The 20,770-nt window shown below is 38.1% G+C and overlaps 1 protein-coding gene across 1 annotated transcript in view; it reads left to right on the forward strand.

The window, feature by feature from the left end:
• GOLPH3 (golgi phosphoprotein 3) overlaps nt 1-19,686 on the forward strand; it is a 33,023-nt gene extending 13,337 nt beyond the window's left edge. Inside the window, exons 2-4 of the mRNA XM_075137475.1 lie at nt 6,175-6,306; nt 12,426-12,540; nt 15,783-19,686. Of these exons, the coding sequence (XP_074993576.1) occupies nt 6,175-6,306; nt 12,426-12,540; nt 15,783-16,207 (672 nt within the window). The 3' untranslated portion in view covers nt 16,208-19,686. The remainder of the gene's footprint in view (nt 1-6,174; nt 6,307-12,425; nt 12,541-15,782) is intronic.
• Nucleotides 19,687-20,770: the final 1,084 nt, after the last annotated feature.

Here is a 20,770-nt window from a genome sequence, read left to right on the forward strand (position 1 = left end):
AAAGTGAGCATGCAGGTATTCTTGCTTCGTGACACATGCTGTGTAAATGTTAGAAGTAGGTGGGCTCTTTGTGCTATACAACATGAAAATCAGTCTGACACATATAATTTATAACAGCAGACTCCTCAATTTGATTTGCCCAATCCTACAACTGACCTAAACAGACTTTTAAAGTTTGTTTTTTCCCCCAAGTTCCAAATTCGCTTTGGTTAGTCCATCTCAGGCTGTACATCTGTGACAACTGTTTCTTCTTATTTTTGTCTTAAAAGTGGAACTGAACCTTAGAATCATAGAATCATAGAATCATACAGGTTGGAAAAGACCTCTAAGATCATCGAGTCCAACCGTCAACCCAACACCACCATGCCCACTACACCATGTCCCTAAGGGCCTCATCTACACGTCTTTTAAATACCTCCAGGGATGGTGACTCCACCACTTCCCTGGGCAGCCTGTTCCAAGGCCTGACCACTCTTTCAGTAAAGAAATTTTTCCTAATGTTCAATCTAAACCTCCCTTGGCGCAACTTGAGGCCATTTCCTCTCGTCCTATCACTAGTTACTTGGGAGAAGAGACCAACACCCACCTCGCTACAACCTCCTTTCAGGGAGTTGTAGAGCGCGATGAGGTCTCCCCTCAGCCTCCTCTTCTCCAGGCTAAACAACCCCAGTTCCCTCAGCCGCTCCTCATAAGACTTGTGCTCCAGGCCCTTCACCAGCTTCGTTGCCCTCCTCTGGACGCGCTCCAGCACCTCCATGTCCTTGTAGTGAGGGGCCCAAAACTGAACACAGTATTCGAGGTGCGGCCTCACCAGTGCCGAGTACAGGGGCAAACCTTGTATGTTTCACAGGTCTCCAAACTGTGTTTCTATTATGCTGGCATGTAAATTTGGTGAGGGTGACTAATTGGACCTGGAAATTGCCCTCTGTAACTTCCCATGATGCCAGCAAGCACAGAATGTTTTCCAGTATGTTTGTCATCTGTGATTTCTGAGAACATACCATAGAAATAATCTGCTGCATGTTGGAAAGAATAGATGGCAAGGAAGAAACCCTTGTTTGGGAAAGCTAGATGCTTGTTTGCGTATAAACAAAGCAATAGTTTGAACTTTTATATCGCTACCACCAACACAGTATTTGAATGCCATCCATGCAGAAGTAATAGAAGTAATAGCAAACTCCAGTGGAGTTCAGGAAGTCTTAATTTTTCTATCTTTCAACATCCAAGTAGAGCTGGTTGAAATTTTTCCCCTGAAATAGTCTTCTAATGTAAAACAGGCTACCTGTAAATTCAGAATTTACTGTTTGCTAAAGTGAAAGATTTCTTTAACCTAGCTGAGAAACTCTGAAGTTAGGGGTTTCATGTCTTCTTCACAGACTGTCAGATGTATTGCCTCGGAGTTAGGACTTCCAAATTCCTCAGGAGCTGTAATTGTTGTTTATCTTGGCTTTCTGTTACTTTCCAGGTTGGCTAGCTCCCCTTCTGATGGGGCTAGCAGGCAGGAAAGGGTTAAAACAACATTTTTTCTGCTGTCTCTACATGAAGTTTCAGAAATTGCATTCTTTACTAAATTTTGAAGTCTTTTTCTTTGTGTCTTTAATGAAAAAAGAATTTGGAATTTCCTGAGAGCAGGAATTCAGGGGTTTGGGTAGCTCTAGTGATGTTTCTCCTTCAGAAGGTTACCCTTTAATTGTTTGGTGTATTTCAGTTTGGTTACAATTGCTTTTAAGTAGAGGGTGCTAGATCAGGGTTTAAGGAGTACTGTTAAGTCTGAATATAAAATGAAAAGGCTTTTAGTAAGAGAAGTGTAGACTGGGCAGTATTACATGCGTTATTGCAGGGACCTCTGCTCTCGAAATTGAGTCTGAGTCAAGGCCAAAACTTTGACCTAACACTGACCTCTAATACTGAATATGGGTCTGTGTGGATCTGAGGATGGGCCTGAGGGGCCTGTTGTTGCTAAAATAAAGAAATATTTTATTTTTTTGGTGAGCAGTTATCTTCACAGACTATTACATGGCTTTATGATGCTTTTTTAAAAGACTTACAAAGGTGATTTCTATTTGCGATGGCTCTGTGGTCTGCAAAGTAATCTTGAGACTCACTGGGTTAGATCAGGGAATGCATTGGCAGCTATAGTCTACGTTGCGCTGTGCAAGGTTCTGTAAACAGGTTGCCTTAATCAAGTAAGTTAAACACGTCTTCTTTTTTTTTTTATTTTATTACCGTGTGTATCTTGAATCCTTAGGGCTGGAACTCTGCAAGCACTTCTTTTCTTTTTCTTTCTTTTGAATCTGAGAGATTTTCACACATTTTTCATTCTTCCCCCTCTTTTCTGGTCTGTGCCAAGCATAGTGGAACTGCTGCTCTCATATTCTGAGTTAACTGAAGAATTGGAGAGAGAATGTATATTTCTGTAGTGGGAAGAGATTTTTAGTAACTCTTACGAGTAAAACAAAGTATTTGAAGTAAAAGATTACCTGGTCTTGTGTGAGCCTTTTGTACTCACTTTTATGAAGAAAGTTTTTTTTTTTTAAACTTCAATCTGTAATCTGTTAAAAATAATTTCTCCGTCAATATTTTTAAGTGATGTCTATAAATGTAAAATGGCACCTGCAATTTAATTGTATTTTTTGCACTGTACTGCTGAGTGGCCTTAATTTGCACTTGGGAAACAGAAAATACTGAGGTTTGTTTGGGTGGGGTCTTTTTGTTTGGAGGTTTGGTTTTTTGCAGGTATTTTTGTTTTTTGTTTTTAAATACAGCTAGTATGACAATTGCCTGGAAGCTGAGTAGAGCAATATAAGAGGTAACTGAATGACTGCTCTGCGAAGGTTAGCTGTTTTGTGCTTAAGTGAAATGTTTTTGGAGTTTCATGCAAGTTCTTAGGGCAGCACTGATTGTGTAGAAATCGCTAACATACTTGGTACTGATCTTTGCCAAATACCTTCAGGCAGTCTGCTCATGTTAGAATCTTCTGATTGTGGTTTTTTTACATACTTAGTAAATTATAGTGGTTATTACTGCAGTGCCTTTTTGGATCAGAGATGGAGAAAGTGTTGTCTTATCTGTCTTCTTTTAAAAAACATTTTAATAAATAATCTTTGAATTATTAAATCTGTCGAGTAACTTACAGATTTTAAATATCCAGAAATTTAAATTTTGTGTGTCTTGAAAAATTGGAAACCGATGTGTACTTCTATAGAAAGTACAGAAAATGCTTCTGCAACAGCTCTTATTCTGTAATACTTAGTACTGAGTGCTTCAGCAAAATATTTGAATAGCCACCAATTCAGAATACTATGATGTTGTCAGAGCTAATATGTATGTGTTTTCTCTCTAAAAACTAGTGCTGTTTAAGAGCATTAAACAGTGGAATGACTTGCACTTATAAATAATGGTCTTTGATCTTCAATCTAAGTGTTTTGAGACTATTAAGTATTTAGAATAACAGTGAGAACAGTGTTAAAGGGTCAAACCAAATCCCTCTCTTGTTCCATAACCTGTAATGAGTACTGGCCAGGCCATGTTCAGGGAGCAGGTGTGCACAGAATGGCAACTCCTCCTCCAGTGTACACTGACTTCAGCTAGGTGGGAGCTTCCTAGGCCATGCGTGGCTTATAGATGCATTGCTGTCTGTCAAACTTCATTATCAATCTCCTGTGAATTTAACTCATTTTTTAAAGGATTATTTTTTAAACTTTCGCCTTCCTGTAACAACAGTTATAGAAACATAGGAAAGAAGTTGGCCTCTGATTTTTCTAACCTGTAAACTAAGTTCATTTACCACCTTTTAGTCCTTGTCTGTGCAAAAAGAAAAAATAATTTTCCTGTGCAAAGAGTACATTATTCTATATTGCTATTCTTCCTCTCTGTATATTATTCTCTCTATCCCTTTCACTCCTTTCTTCTTCACTGTCCATCTATAGCCTCTTTAATAGACAGTAGTTCTATAATGCTGAGCATTATTGTTTCTTTTGTGCACCTTTTTCTAGTCAAGAAGCTGTTTGCAACGTTGAAGGTAAATGTCTGCTTCTATTCATTTTCAGTTACACCAGGAAGTTTGAGTTAATTTAAAGGATGATTTAGTCAGACTGTTGTGTGTTAAACTGACCTTTTGTGAAAGTTCCTTCAATTGTCTGAGGTCTTTGCTGTAAGTGCCAAAAACAATCAGTCCATCTGCCTGAACTATCTGGAAAGATCAGTTTAATGGATTGAAGAATGTTCAGAATGACACTGACTGTTCTAAAATATCTCCTTTCTCACTGTGGTAATAGCAGTATAATCTCTGTGTATTGAAATATGATGTTCCTTCTCTAATGCATCACCTACAAACTCTGGGGAGGGAAAGAAAAAGAAAAAAAAAAGTGGTGAGGCAGTATACATTCTCATGATTTTAATGTCACCTACTCCACTAGAGCAAGCAGTTCCGTTTATGAAGACCATGATCTTTTTGAGCTGCCTTTCAGGATCGCTTGATTAAAAACTGTTGCTGATTGTGCAGTCACCATTCTTGGAGATGGCCACAGCCTGTGGCCACGCAGGTTGAATAACTGCTGGAGCAGAGGAGTTTACATGTGGTAATTGCTGCTGGGAGCGGTGTAGTTAACGTCACTTCATTGAAAAATACTCATTTGAATAATAAATTCAGTTTTCATTACTACACAAAGGGAAAAAGAATTTAGCACTTTAATTGTTTGCATAATAATATAACACTTTTGGGGAATAGGAAGAAGTGTATATTTATCGTGCCACAGCTGTAAGTTTGTGCAATAGATTTTTAGTTTGCATATGTATTGTCTTGATTTCAAAAATTATTATGTAAAGAGGCTATTTGGCAATAGTTGAATGTAGGAGTCATCTCCTCTTCTTTTTTTTTTTTTCTTTTCATCAAGCAAGTACTGCACCTTATATTGCATGTTTTTTGGCAAAAAAAAAGTCTGATGCCAACCAAAATCTTAATTTACAGAATGGCTGACTTACGAGATTAGTTGATACTCGCAAAGTATCAGCCCTGGGTAGCAACCCCTTTCCAACCTTATATTTATGGCCTTTTAAATAAATATCTGTGACACATTTCAGTAATTACTTTCTAGAGACTCAGAGCTTTTGTAGACTTTTCAGAAGTATTGGTTGTCTATATAAAACAGCTCTTGAAAATAGCTAAATACTAAATGGAAACAAATATTATCATGTTCCGGGAAATCTATATTTAATGGCATGCATTAGTTAGGAACTGGTTTGTAAGTTTAGTGGACTTCAGATGCATGCATCTTGCATCTCTGTACATTGGCAGCTTTTATTTGTGAGTAGAATAAAACCGAATTGCTTTTGATTTAAGCTAGTCTTTGTTACTGGTTAAGATAAATTTTATGAAAGGGAGTGCTTTTTTTTTTCCCTTGTTCCCAGCGCTTTTCTCTTAGTATCCCAAAGTAGTTGTTTTCAGAGATGCATCACCACTAGAGGAGTTCTGGAAGGTCTTTCTGGATCATACCAAGTGTTTCTGCAGTCATTTCTCAAAATCAGAACATTTCTCAGAATGATGTTGTTTTGTCTTAGATACTTTAATATTAAAAAATATGCTTTAAAAAAATATATGTTTTCAAAGGATTTAAATGACAAAATAGTAGCTATTCCAAGTATTTGCTTGAAAACTTTTGTCCTTTGGTTTACTATATTCAAGCTGAAAAATCTCTTCTGTGGTTTGTGCTGATTGCCACATTTGTGTTTCCAGTATACTCCGTATTTTACTTAATAACCACCTGAAAGTCAATATTACTTCATCAGTGCCATATCATTTATGGATGTAAAATCACGTTAATATTTCTCAGGAAACTCAGATAAGCCTGTGTGATATCGATAAATGCCAAACGCTTCATGTCTTAAAAATGTAGTAAGTTTATTTTGACTACATACAACTACACTTTATATCTCACAGTTCTTGATACCTCACTGTATCACTTTCCTGAGGTTTCCTGTTCTTCAAAGAGCAGAGACTAAGCGTCAAAACTAACAGGGGATGAATCTCTTTCTCTTTCATGTTTTCAGGACATGGTAGTTGGCTAGTGGTGCTACTTCAAAAGTGTATGAAGGCAGGAGAACGCAGTAAGCCTCTTTTTTCTATTTGCTTTCAGATGGAGATGGAGATATCTTACTGTCTTTCATTCTTCACAGGGTTACACATCATTCTGGAATGATTGCATCTCATCAGGATTGCGTGGCTGTATGTTAATCGAATTGGCGTTGCGAGGGCGTCTTCAGCTAGAGGCTTGTGGCATGAGGCGCAAAAGTCTATTAACAAGAAAGGTAAGTGGAGGAAAATGGTCGCATTTACTTTGTGTCACGCTCCAGGCAATACAGTAGCTATAAATTACAACTGGTTGCAAGAAAAAGACCTTTTTTTTCTTTACATGGGGATAGGGATTCTGAGTAGTGACCTAAGTTAGATGCACATAGTTAAGAGTGTTTAAATGGTAAGCTGAAGTGCCTTGGAAAATCTGCTGTACTTGTTCTCTGCTCCTGTTTGTTACTCCTGACGTGTTCCTGCTGCTGCTGGGAACCTTGCACAAACAGTTGGCGGTGGCTCTGGCCAGGGTGTGGTGGCAGCAGTGACTGCTGAAAGCCAGTAGCACTGGTTGTCGTCTGCTGAAGGAACTGGCGTTGCTCTGTTGGTGAGATGTGGGCTGGGGCTGAAAGGAATGGCTAACTGACAGCCTGCCAGATGTATCCTGCAAACCACCAGTTTAATTCTGGTGTGCAGAGTGTTGCAGTTTGTGATTGCAGTGCATGGGAAGGAAATGATCCTTGTACCTTGGGCCCCTGAGAACATAAAACTGTATCTAGTTTAAGCATGTGACTGGTATGTTAAATTTGTTGTACTCACTGACCTTTAAGATGGGCGAATTTTTAAGATCCTTTATTGAATTAGGCTGAAGATTTGAGGCCTCAATTTGTTACTTTTGCAGCTGGATTTTTCCTTAGTACAAAATGTGCAAAGTAACACTGTTTGATGAATTTTTACTTCATCAGCATTAGAGGATACTTGTAAAATAAGCTTATTGAAAACACGGTCAAATGTTGTCTATCTACCACAAATAAATTCTCTTTTATGGCACATTTCCCTGTCAATATTATCTTTTGCTATATTTTTTTAAAGGAAAGCTTACAAATTCCCCAACCTTCTCCCAGCTTCCTCCTCTTCTGAAGAATCAAACCTCTGTTCAGACAAACTGCTCCTACTTCTTTTAGCTTCATTTAAGCATATTCAGCATTGAGTAGTTTGCACAAATTTTTTTTTTTCCTCTAAAGCTTTTGGCTCCTTAGGCATTCAGGAATGTTCTTTAGCAGTTGTTTTCATTCTGTGCAAACCTTGTCAGTTCTATCCACCTGAAATTTTAAATATGGTTGGGTTTTTTTTTTCTTAGGAAAATATAAAGATAACCTGTACATATCTTCAGTAAAGAATACAAGCAAAATTATTGTTGTCTTTTGTGGTGGTTTGTTTTATGGGTTTTTTTGTTGTTTGGTTGGGGTTTTTGTTTTGGGGGTTTTTTTTGGTTACATGTTATTATGTGGTTTTGGGGGTGGGCCGGTGTGTTTTGTTTCTTCTCCCCCTTCCACCCTTTGTTTAAGGAGATCTAAAAGCTACCCAGTGTTAAAGGTTTTGTTCTTTCTGCTGTTGTAAGGCAATCGAGAGATTTCTTTTTGCAGGCAGGAGGGTTCTATGAAAAAGGCTTTAATTTAAAATTCAGATGAAGATTGGTTTCTGCTTAAGTAATTTCTTGCAAATAAAATCCCTAACTGCTGATATATATGAGGTTTCTTCTCTCCCTGCACCACCTCTCCCAATTTAGAAATCATTCTCATGAATGACTTGTGTTCTTTTGTACCTTATTTGAAGTTTTGCATTAACACCAAATTTCAGTCTTGTGTCTGTGTTGGCTAGATTTAAGTGTCTCAACTCTACCAAGTGTCCTCCTTGTCCCTGTTTTGCAGGATTTGCTCCCCTTGCCCTCAGCTTTCGCTGTGCGTTGAATACTGTGCCTAGTGAGTGGAATGAGCTGTCTAGTTGCATCCAAGATTGTGATTAAGTAGCAATACCATTTTCTATAGCTTTTGCCTCTCAAGCTAGCCCTTCTTCCTCCTCGCCCCAGGTCCATCCTCGGATTTTGAGGGAAGGTAAAACCTCCTTACAACTCAAAGCTTTGATTTGTGAATCAAAACCCTGTATCTTCAAGCCGTAGTGCCAGGGGAGGAGTTTAGGCTTCAGTCACTTTAGCCTGTGTTGCAGTTGAGAAGGGTAGTCCTGTCCTTGCGAAGAGGCTTATTGGAGTCTCTCTCGGGTTGTTACTAGCATTTGTGCAGCCTTGTCAGGTAACCCCTCTGGCTGAAAACTAATTCACTTCTTTGATCAGTTTAGTTTTTGCTTGAATCACTTTCTTGATCTTGTCATCACATGGGGCACAAGTGAGACTACTGTCACAAGCAATGAGGTGAGAAGAAGGGGTAGAACTAGTTCTTTGGGCAGTAGTATGGATTTATAACCAGTTAACTGTGGCCTTGGTTATACAGCTGACTTAAAAGATTGCTACCTACAATGATTCCACTTCAAGCTTTACATCAGGTGGATCTTTGCTGATAAGTTTTTGCAGTTTCTAAGGCAGAACTTCAGAATGGATCAAGATGCATTAAATCCATGCTTGAATGCCACAGAGAGACAAATGAGACTGAGAAACTGAGACTGAGACAAGGACTTGATGGATGTTAGTGAAACTTTGAAAGTCAGTATGACGTATTTTATGTTGCAACATCCTCGTAAATTTGTCTTAAAAGTATGTAATCATTGCATCATTTTGGAGTTCTATCTACTGGTATCAATTTTAGAAACAAATAAATGAATGTTGAGGTTTATATATAAATAAAGTAATTTCTAAGACTAGTGGTTACTTAAGGTAGAAAATGGTACCCTGTGCTGCCTTACAGCCTCAGAAAGCAAACATCAAAAAAAATTAGAGTTCTTAAAAACAAAAGAAATTCCAACAAATCCTTGGCAGATTAACTTCAGTATTTTATAGCTGACAATTCTGAGTGATTCATGCATGAGTGAATTTTTGTATTAAAAGTAAATAATGAAATTTACTTAAAAGGCAACACAAGAAGTGCTTAATCTTTAGCATTGCTTAATTGCAAAGCTGCATTGTGGAAAATGCAAATTAAATATTCTATATAATTGAAATTTCCTCAGCAGTTGGATACAAGGCAAATCTAGTACCTAATAAATCACTGAAAAATTGGAATAAAGAAAGACTTTTTGCAGTAAGGCTAAGGACCATCATCCCTGAAGAACCAGGATCTTGGCTTCCCTCTTTACCTTAGCTCCTCTGTTAGAAAAAAAATTCCCCCTTGTGGCTGCTTAATCTTCTGTGATGATTCAATTCACAAGATCCCCAACCCACTCGATTTCCCACTCTTCTTGTGGTGTTATGACTCTGAAGAGAGTTGACCAGGAAGCATTCATTAATAAATTCTTCAAGAAAAAGCAGATCCATGAAGGTAAGAGAGGTGGCTGGGCTTCTGCTGTTGCTTGTCTCCATGTGCTGGGAAGGGGAAGAGAGATACCGTGGAAGTGTGAACCAAAATACTTTCATTTGAGGGAAAGGATAATCAGAAGAATCTGTGCAGTGAATATTCAGTGTAGCTGAGAAGTGAGAAGAAACTGTTTATATGGCTGGCTGCAGAGAACGGTAAACTTGGAAACAAAATCGCTGTGTTGTGGCTTCTCAAGAGCTTCTGGAGTCCTGACTGAGTTGAATGGGGGAGTCTGTGCTCCTTACAGCTCTTGCCTCTAAATGGCTGTATGTTTAGGGTCATACTGTCATGGTGCATTATATTTAGGCTAACTTCTTAAACTTCTTTGCAGTGGTAGAAAAATGTATCTGAACCCCAAATAAGCAAGGAAGGCTGTTTTTTAAACTTTAAAAAAAACCCTTACGTATATCCTAGGCTTAAAAGCATTTTTTTATCTCTTCAGTGAGGTTTGTTTGGTTTGGTTTTGTTTTTTTAATAATAAAACAGGTCAAAAAGATGACTTCACATCTTACCTGTTAAAGTGAGATGGTGAGTAGTAGAGTGGAGCGATGTGTAGTAGGGTGGAGCAATCCAGTGTAACTACGGCTACTGTGAAACTAATCATATGGGACACTTCAAAGAAATTAAAATACTGCGGGAATGTCTTTTTTTTTTTTAATTTTAAAAAGAAGTAAAGATAAATAAGTTGGATGGTTTTAGGCTAATTATTAAAGGAATATCTGAAAGGTGGCTATTAATAGCTGCAATCTAGAGCTTAAAAACCCAACTTGAAGTATGCTCCTCTGTAATTAAAGACCAGAAACTTCCAAAAATTCAGAATCTTGGTACAAAACTGGAAGATATGTAATGTCGTCATATGTAGTTAGTAGAGGTTTTGAGTCATGCTGTGATGCAAGCTTGTAAATCAGAAAGATAAATACGCATTGTTGTGTGTTTAGTTTCAAATAGGAATTGTCTGGGTTAGAGTGTAGTTGTGTTCTTAAAATCAAATATCCGAGGTTTATGGTTGGAGTGATCTCCAGCTCCCAAAAACGGAGACTTGGACAGTATCTCAAGAGACCATTTAATCTTGATGCAATAACAGAAAATGAGGTTTCTCTGGTCCCTCCGTTTAGTCTTAAAATCCTCCACTGAATGGAATTCAACAGCTCCCTGGGGTTTAATTTGCCTGATGAAGTTTTGACATCCTGCATCTTCCATATTTCCCGAATAAGCTGGTATCTTTTATTTTTCCCAAAGTAGGCATCCTAAACTGCTGTTTGATACCCTTTTTGTAAAAATATCTTACATGCTTTCTTTTTATATCTAAACAAACTTTGTTCTTTTTAGCCTGGCATTGTGGACTGGTTCATTCTTGCTGATTTTATTAAAAATCTTAGTTTCTGTACTGTATATATGCCATCTAAATTGGAAATAGTATTCCAGCTGTGACCTGTTAGGTATTCACAAAGATCTCTCCAGCAATTTTCCTTTTAATTTCATGTCATTGACTTTGTACACATCTCTAGTTTGGGATCATCTTGCCAGTATTGAAGCTGTCTTACCATTGCAAGTCATTTCAGTGTCATCTACAGACCCTGTGAAGTGTATTGTACTCCTTTATTGTTTGTAGTAAGGATTATTAGAACTACAGAACAGAACTAAACTTGGGTTGTATTTCAATAGGACACTTAAAGCTTTTCCAGGACACCTTTCTGACTAGTGTGAAGCTTTAAGAAAAATAAGAGCTTTCACTTGCTTCTTCTCTTGTGTATGTGGAATTGTGTTGATGTGTTAGTTTTTCTGTCAATTGCCTGTTATCTTTTTACCTGATGCTTATAAAGTGCTAACTTGTAAAACTATTTAAATTGCCATATATAGCCATTATTTTCATGAATAGCTTTGAAACTATAGTAATTCTTCTTTTCCTAAAGAAAGATAGATTTTCTTGTTATTTTGTTTTCAAACATATTGACTTGGGCTAATTTAATCTGTATGTTTCGTTTGGTGCTCTTGTTTTTCTAACCAGAAAAAAATGTATTTATACATGGTTTATATAACTACTTACATTGGTAAACAAGCAGTTACTCAAATTTTATTATGTTACGGTGAGTGATTTTTTTGTTGTTCTCCTGTGCTCTCCTGAGGGAAGAGCTCAAACAATTTTAGAAGTTATTAAATAACAAACTTAAGTAATATTGCATTTATTATTGCATATTAAGGGGTTTATTAGTACATACATATTTTGCCTAATACATGTGTTTTAACTGTTAGCGAATGGAATGTAGTATTGCTCGTCAGTGTATTCTTCAGAGCTGTGAAACTTACAGATGTTGTCTTGAACCTATTTTATCCATGAATATATGGAAGAAGAAAACCAGTTTTCCTGCTTTTTTAGTTTGCAATTGATTTCTCAATTTCACATGGCCTAATTGTTTAACTACAGTATTTTGAATAAATTGACTTGAAGCTGTAAAATAGACTGCCATCAGAGAGTAATTTAACACTGTAGTATACTTTGTTTTGGGGAGGAAGCGAAGGATCTGGCCAGGTTAGTGGATTACCTTCCTTAAAAAACTAGGTATTAAACATGTTGTTAATAATATAGTTTTAGTCAATTAAGTTAATTTAAGTTATAGGTAACCTAAGACTTAACACAGCTTTGTAATTAAAATCCTAGATAGCTTTTTTTAACAACTAGGTATTTCTTTTAAAGTTGCATATTCTTAGAGATGGTTCCTTATTTTTTTAAAATTTCCTTGGTTTTGATAATAGGTAGATTTTCCCAGTTTTTGTTGGTGGATGTTAATGGTATATGAATTAAGTCAAAATACTGACTGCATTTTATTCTATCCTAGGTGATTTGCAAGTCAGATGCTCCTACAGGGGATGTTCTGCTTGATGAAGCTCTGAAACACATAAGAGAGACCCAGCCTCCTGAAACGGTACAAAATTGGATTGAACTGCTTAGTGGTAAGCCTTGGACACAATGTATTTGCTTTTTCCCCCCCAATAAAGCTAATTATCTGGCATCACTAGAGATTATACTGTAAGGTTTTGGGGGGGAAAGTATGCAAAAAAAGTTAATTAGTCTGTCCTCTAGGGTAGTCTCTTGTTGATTGTAGCCTTTAATCAAATGTAAGTAACTGTTGCTTTTGACTTAACTTGGTACAGAAAGGATCTATGTGGAAGTGTCAGAGGACATCTCAACTCTGTGGAAGAGGTGCCTTCCGCTGACTCTGAAGTAAATCAGGACTGTACCCTGGAGATATAACTGCCTTTCTCTGTAATTGGAAATGAGGGTTAGTGGAGGTTTGGAGTATAGGTGTATGGATTCAGTATTCAGATCTTTTGATAAAGAAAGGAGATGAGGAGCTCACCGCTCAGATGTAAAAATTGAGGATGATTTGGCCATTAATCTTAAAGAAACAATAACGAGTCAGGAGTTCTATTTTTCCATGAAATGGAGAAATGTAATAAATATTTTCAAATGTTAGATACTTCTTGTTGTTCAAAAGAAAGTCTTCAAGATGAGTACTTTGCACACAGCTCTTCCTGTAAAGCTAGTAAGTTGTTGCAAAAAAAAAAAGAAATGTCATCTTCACAGTTGCATATGCTTTACATTTTTCATATACCTCGCCAACATTTGTATCCTCAGGATGCATAAATTAAACTGAAATTAACAACGACCATCTTTTAACATGTAGTGCTTTTGTTGTTTTGTTGTTGGTTTTTTTTCTGTAGCCAGAATTCATCACCAGGGTTTTTCTGTTTTTACAAAACACATAGAATGCAGTTTCCTTGGAGTAGGTCAGAGCTGTACTTCAGTTGCACAAACAGTGCAGGAAAAAACCCACTGTTTTGTCAACAATATGACTCTGGGACGTAGGGGGTGAGGAGGTAAGGAGACTTGAAGTCATCCATCTAAATCTGTTACTTGTAACAACCGATAAGTAAGAGTTTCAGAATCTCTCCAACTTTCTCTGCCTCCTTGTTTTCATTGTGTTCTTCCCATTCGTCCCACACCATCTTAAACAGCCTTCCTTGCGCATCAGTTCATACTCCTGTCCTTGCCATCCCTCCCCTCTTGCTCCTTGACTGTCAGGCAGAGGGGGGAGACAGGAGAACAAAGCAGTCCTCGTCAGTAGGGGGTATGGCTGCTGCATAGCCTTGCAGTTCGGTTCTTGCTCAGCTCTCCTTCACTTTTATACTCTGCAAAACAATTTGTTTTTCTTGTCCCAAATGCATAATTTGTGCTGGCATTTCACCTTCTCTCCCAGTGCAGAGCACATCAAGTTAGTACTGATTCAAAAAAGGTCAACTAATGAATGAACAATGTTGTAGGTTTTCTTTGAGCTAAGCCAAGGTTTTCCTGACCCTGCTGAGCTTTGGCTCTGGGAAGATAGTTATTGTCAGTGCTGTGTGGCTAAGACTTGCGTCAATCATTTTTACTTACATATGGTCATTAATTACTACTTCTTGGATGGCATTAGGGTTCTTTGCATTTTCTATGGTTTGCCCTTTGAAGAAAAATATTTTTGTGTTTTCTTTGGGGTTTTTTTAATAAACTCTTTTAGAATTTTGCTTTAGGGCCTGATCCTGGAAAAATAGCTACAGTGTCTGTAATTATCAGCGATGCGAAGAATGCTGCTTGAAGTTACAGTACATATGAGTTCAAAGCCATCATGGAAGTATTTGTATGGACGTGTAAGGTGATGTTTGCCAGGCTGATGTTGTTTATAAGATAGCCTCTAAGAGAAGCAAGTGTGGGGAATACAAAAGTTTGGATCGAAATGTCAAGTCTTCCTGTAGATGTAACAAACATCTGTCTGTGTTTGGACAAGCAAGTGTCTGTGTAATTGAGGAGACTGGTCACAAGGTGTCACCACAGTACTGATTTTTATTACTATATAGCCACATTCACCTAACAAATATAGAAAAATCTAGGAAATAGCCTTTGCCCTGTGAAACACTGTAAGGAAACTACTTTTTTGTGTGATAGTTTCATTCATGGTCAAGTTGGGAAATCACACTCAATGAGGTGTGGGACCTATAGGGACTTGTATAGTTAGGGCCTGGGTGGGTTCTCTGCCTTTCACTATGCAGTTGGTGTCACCTCAATTGTTTACTTAACTTGGCTGTTACTTGGATAGAGTGTATGTCACCCTCCATCACAGTGGGAGAAACCTTAGTCATCTGTGGTTTTTATTATTATTATTTTATGTTAACCAATGAATTTTTAAAAAGCTTCCTGATATAGAAACAAATTGATACAGAAGTTCTCATATCATTTATAGAAAACCCCCATCTGTGTGAGAAATACTTCATGCTGTTTCTTCCCTCGCATCTTAAAATGCATATATCAGGAGGAGATTTTAATACTTACGATAAATACTTCGGTAGGCTGGACCTAAAATTTTAGCTTGTTAAGTAAACTCTTAAGCAAAGGTAGATTTTCAGCACCTAACAATTTTAGCTTTATCCGTAACTGTTGATGCTGATTTTGTGCTTTTTAAATTCCCTCCTCTACGCATACACCATTACATGCTCTGAAGGGCCAGATTCTCCAGCCTTAACAAAAAGCATTAGAAATAATTTTTATAGGAACATTAAAGCTCCTGCCCAACATGTGCTCCTGTGTACACACATACTCCCCCACCCTCACACAGTGCATGGTCACTGTTTCACCTGGTGGGGGCAGGAAGGGAGAGAAGACTGGAAGAAATGCACAGGGTAGTGTGCGTTAGCTTGTCTCTGTGGCAGAAAGAAAGGCAATGACGCTTCTTCCGGTCTCTGAAATGGTAAAAGGCTGGAAGCAGACAAATGCACAAGATTGGAGGGGATGCTTATTTTTATTATTAAAAGTAAACTTTCTTCATGACTGGTTTGGGGTTTGTTGTTTTTTTTTTTTCTTCAGTACAAGAGTGCTTATTTGTCATATCCTTAATCAAGACATGGCTTAGCTAGCATTTCATCCAAGCTTTAAACGTACACTGAAGCTCCGAGGAGGAGGTTCTCGTGGTCTCTGTCTCTATGCCTATATCTGGGTAGGTCAGAGATCAGAGAAATGCTGACATTAGCACAATATGTTAGTGTAATAGTCAGCTATATTAATTTGACAGCTCATTCTGCACCATGGGGAGTGGGGGGGAAGTCACTGTAATAGTACAGCTTAAACTTTGCCTGACTGTTGGGTTTTTTGCTTGCTTTTCTAGGTGAAACATGGAACCCTTTGAAATTGCACTACCAACTACGAAATGTCCGTGAACGGTTAGCTAAAAATCTGGTAGAAAAAGGTGTACTGACAACAGAGAAACAGAACTTCCTTCTTTTTGACATGACTACGCACCCTCTCACCAACAACAATATCAAACAGCGCCTCATCAAGAAGGTTCAAGAAGCAGTTCTTGACAAATGGGTGAATGACCCTCACCGCATGGACAAGCGCTTGCTGGCACTCGTTTATTTAGCCCATGCTTCAGATGTTCTGGAGAACGCTTTTGCCCCCCTTTTGGATGAGCAGTATGATTTAGCCACAAAGAGAGTGCGGCAGCTTCTGGATTTAGACCCTGAGGTTGAATGTATGAAAGCCAACACAAATGAGGTTCTGTGGGCTGTTGTAGCCGCTTTCACAAAATAACTGCGTTCAGACTGAAGTGTTCTCTCTTCTTTCATGTAAACCAGTTGTTTCTCTTCTATTGACTATTCATGTTTTCTGTAATTTGTACCTTCTCACATGATGAATCGGCTCTTGTTTAATGGGAACTATAAGTGGTGTATTCCCTCCTTCTCTGTGTATCTGTGTACAGGATTCTGCTGGTACAAGAGACCTTCCTGTTTAAAAACAACAGAAAAAGGTTTTACTGCCATATTGGCATTCCATTTCCTATTCCGTTTGAGTTATCTGAAATACTTTGTTTAATCTATTTTTCATCTTACTCTTACTGAAGTGGTTTAACATTGAAAGCACCTCGAGGAGGAAATGTGCATGCAGTTGGACCACTAGTCTCAGCTGACACAGATGTGTGCATGCATCAATACTTCTGCAGTACAATTCATAACAGATTAAAAAGGGCCTTTTTAAATCACCAAAGTTCCATGTTGAAGTGTCTGTCAGGACATTTTATACATAGATGTTGTTTCCATTACTTTAAAAGCAGAAATGACGTTAAGCAGCTTTGTCGATAGTTCTTGTAAAATGCCCCATAAATTTTACTTTTCATGCAAGTCTCTTGTGTACTTATATTTTCATTAGAACGATAGCTGAGTCATAAGCTTAGTATAGAAAGGTCCAATTGTTTCATAAACCAGTTTTGGGATGGGATACATTCCATTATATTGTATATATAGTTCAAATTGTATATTAACAACTGCCCCATCTTAGTATTTTGCAAGATCTACTTAATTGTACACCTGGTGCCCCTTATTTGCTGTCAGCCATTGCCATTTGATGAAAAGAAAGGCCTCCTGTAAAGAGCATGTATGTGAAAGCTGTTTGTTTACAGTGTCTACGGAGTTTGCCATCCAGGTATTCTCAGTCTATGCATTGCCTTTCATAATTAGTGTATGGAAAGAGACCACTTTCTATCATTGTTTGTACTTCCCCCCCACCCCGTGTGTGGAAGAGGCTTGTGACCAGTACAATACTTTAGTGCTGTTTTCAATTTTGTACACAAATTAATGTTTGTCTCTTAAACCTCATAATCTATTTTACACTTTACAAAAAAAAGTCAGTCCTAGCAGGTGTTGCATGTAAACGATTAGCAAGTAATGACTGCAGTTCAGATGATTAAGATTTCTGTAATGGGACGCTCTGCTATATTTTAATTTTTTATATACAATTATGCTGATTAGCACACTATTGTAAAAAAAAAAATATAAAACTTTGGCTTTTTAAAATTTATTGCCTCTTTGCCACTGCTTGTTATCTCCCATTAGTTTCACAGTGTAAATATTATGCATTGAAAAAATTAAGCATTGATTTATATTTTTTTTTCCCTCATAACAATGCAGATTTATAGTGGGGCTTACAGGTGTTTAGAAACTTTTTTGATTAATATTCAGAGCAAGAATACTAGATGGTGTATAACTGTAGAGTTGAAATTTAAGGGATCCCTTAATCTGTATACTAGCTTTTTACCTACAGTAAATAAACTATGATCTTGAAAGTGCCTGAAACAGAGCAAGCATGTCATTTTTATTTTTTGTTGCTAATTAGAGAAGTTTTATTGCTTAACTGAAAGCTTTAGTTAATATCCTTCTTATTAGAAAGGGAGAGTTTATAGTAGATCAAACTGACCTTATCAGCGGTGTTGCTCAGATCTGCAGGATTCATGGCTGAGACGGACTGAGTTAGCTTGTGAGTGTGCAGCTGTGCCTGCCAAGGGTAGACCTCTTCTATCTTGAGCGCAACTCTACAGCCTCATCTGTGACTGGACTTCCAATTTTGCACTTCATTTTTCAATCATTTAGATTCTTAAGTAGTTGACTTTAAAATACAACTTAAATTCATCATACCTATATAACCTTTTTTTAATAAAGGTTTTTAAAATATGGTCCTTAACATTTAATGGCACACTGTTTTTTCAGTTCTTAAATGCTGTTTCGTTAGAAAAATGAAATTAAAAGTATATTGTAAGATATTTCAAACTCTGGTTTACAAATAAAAAGACAAACAGTGTTCTCTCAGTTGTAAGATGCTGTGTTTAAAACTTTGAGGAGCGTGGGCATGAACTTTTGGACATTTTCTTCTAAACATTTTAAAAACATGATTGCTTTAAGTGGAGGAAAAATGAAAGTTGCCGTGTTGCTCTTATATTTGACAGCTTATAGAATACTTTCTGTACTTGATAGTTTATGCTAACACACTGCTTTCATTGTCTCTCCTGTGATCTGTTTTCTCATTTTCTGTTGCTCTTTGAGAGAAAAGTGATTAGGTGGGAAGGTCAGAAAAATAGGGGAGTATTCAGGAGCAAGTTAAGTGCACAAAACTTCTAAAATGGCTTTGAAAATTTAAGCTACTTGAAACATGGTTCAGACTGAAAGTATCTTTCATAGTCCCTTTTCTGTCCTCTCATCTTAATTCTGTGAGTATTTTCCATGTGCCTGCTGGCTTCATACTAGGTTGTGGAGGGTATTGGGGTTTTGTCATCCTTACAGCCAACATGGTTTAAAAGAAGTCATCCTCCCAAAAAAAGGATTTGGGTTTTTTTATTTTTTCACATAGAAGATAACTGCCTAAAATAAAAGATAGAACCTTTGTCTGTGATGGGGAGAGTTTGTGCTGGGTGTATCAAAGAACTTTGATGTAAGTAATGAAGGTTTTGTGAGGAGCAACAGTGTCTTTGGCTAGACCACCTGGTATAAGCCTGGATGTGCAGGAGAAATAGGTGAGCTTTTGGAGTCCTGAGTCCTGTGTTGTGCTTTAAAAATCCCAAAGCCTCATGAGTGCTACCAGACCTTATGTCTAACAAGGGAGGTAGGTTTGGTAGGTTAACAGGAACTGATTTCGCTAAGATCCTTGCCTTCGTTGCTTTGTTTTCAGGTTCTAATACAATGGTTAAATGAGGGAGACTGCTTTGTTCTGCCGAGATTCAGGTACCCTTCTTCCTATTAGCTGCTATTGCAGCTCATGGAGACCTGGTTTTAAGGGAGTGTTTTCTGCTCTTGAGTCCTCAGCTCTCAATGGCTGCTTGAAGTGAAGACTGCTATCCGTAGCCTGAACTTGAACGTGTGCCTCAAGGAAGAATATACATTATTCAGGGACACATTCTTTTAAAACAAACTTTCAAGTTAATGTCAAAACCAGGATTTTGAAAGTTAAATCCCCAAGCAGTATATACGTATAGTTTTACAGTCCTTGAGATGTGCATCCTCCTTTCCTGTGTTTCTAGAGATGATGTTACAGTGCTCCTGTATGGGATGTTAGTGAAACCTGTGTGCCATACATGATGCTTTCAAGGCAGAAGTTGCAGAAATTGGCTGTAAAAGGCTGGTGACTGAGTGCTGGTGTGTTCATGCCCATTTCTCCTTCAAAGTGAAGATATGTATTAACTAACGTGTTCTCTGTGAACTGGACTGAATCTGTACTGAAACAAAATAAAGCACCCTTTCAAGCTATGAGCTGCAAATGGTTACTGCGTATCACATGCATGCAATACCTAAAGGATTTTTTTTTTTCATTTGCTAAGTCATTTCCAGTTTTTCCTAAGGTTCTGGTCTTTGGGAACAGAACTTTTCCATCAAAGTCTCAGTTCTGCCTCAACTGGGCTTCAGGCACTTCAGGTAGTCAAAGCCTGTTATGTCCTGGTTTCCCCTATTGTCCGTCTATCTTTCTATATGGAAGGGGGTCTCCAGCTTCAGAGAAGTACAAATTTCTTGAAAAATTAACTCATTTATTCTGTGGTAATGCTTAATGTATACAACAGTTTACTCGGGGAATGAGGTGCTCTCAAGTGCTTTGTAGGTGTCAAATACGAAGTGTGATTTCAGGTGTGTGTAGGAGGTGGCCTTGGGTAGGAGGGGAGGATCGTTGGATGGGGAGGAAGCATGGGCAGAGCTGCTGCCCGAGTTAGTCTCTGAATAAGATCTGGAGTTTCCTCCCGTTGGGTCTTGTTTTCTCCTGCCTACAAAGCAGCAGCACGAAGCCTGTGAAAAGCTGACGGTAAGAAATGCCTTCTGACTCCGGAGGAGAAAGAGCTTCTGTAGAAACAGTGAGAAGAAAAGCTGGTTCCTAAGCCAGCAGAAGAGAATAGAGAAAGAAATGCTGACGAGTAGTAGCCTTTGACTCCCCTCCCACCTTTCTGTACTTCCAAACAATTTGCTGTTTCAGCTTTTTTCTCTCTCGACTTTGGCCCCTGGTCTTCTCTGTTTCTTCTCTCTTCCCTGTTGCTTGGTGACTTCCTCTTCCGTGCTCGTGAGTTGTACCGATTTCCAACCTTAGATTTTCCACTCTTGCCTCTTTATTACTAACCCGTTTTTGCTCTCAGTTTTACTGTCAACTCGAGCTTGACTCTCCATTACCCTGTCCTCAAGAGTCACTTTCCACTCTGCTTTGATGCCCTGCCGATGCCTCAGGGAACCTCCCCTTCTTCAACAAATATGTTCGTCCATACTAGCTGCCTCGGTGACTGAACTGAAGCAGCTGGCTGCTTGCTACGGCTTATAACGTGGTTTGTTAAGGTGAACAAAACCTGATGCTAAT

This window comes from Calonectris borealis, chromosome Z, assembly GCF_964195595.1.
Source record: "Calonectris borealis chromosome Z, bCalBor7.hap1.2, whole genome shotgun sequence".
NCBI lineage: Eukaryota > Metazoa > Chordata > Aves > Procellariiformes > Procellariidae > Calonectris > Calonectris borealis.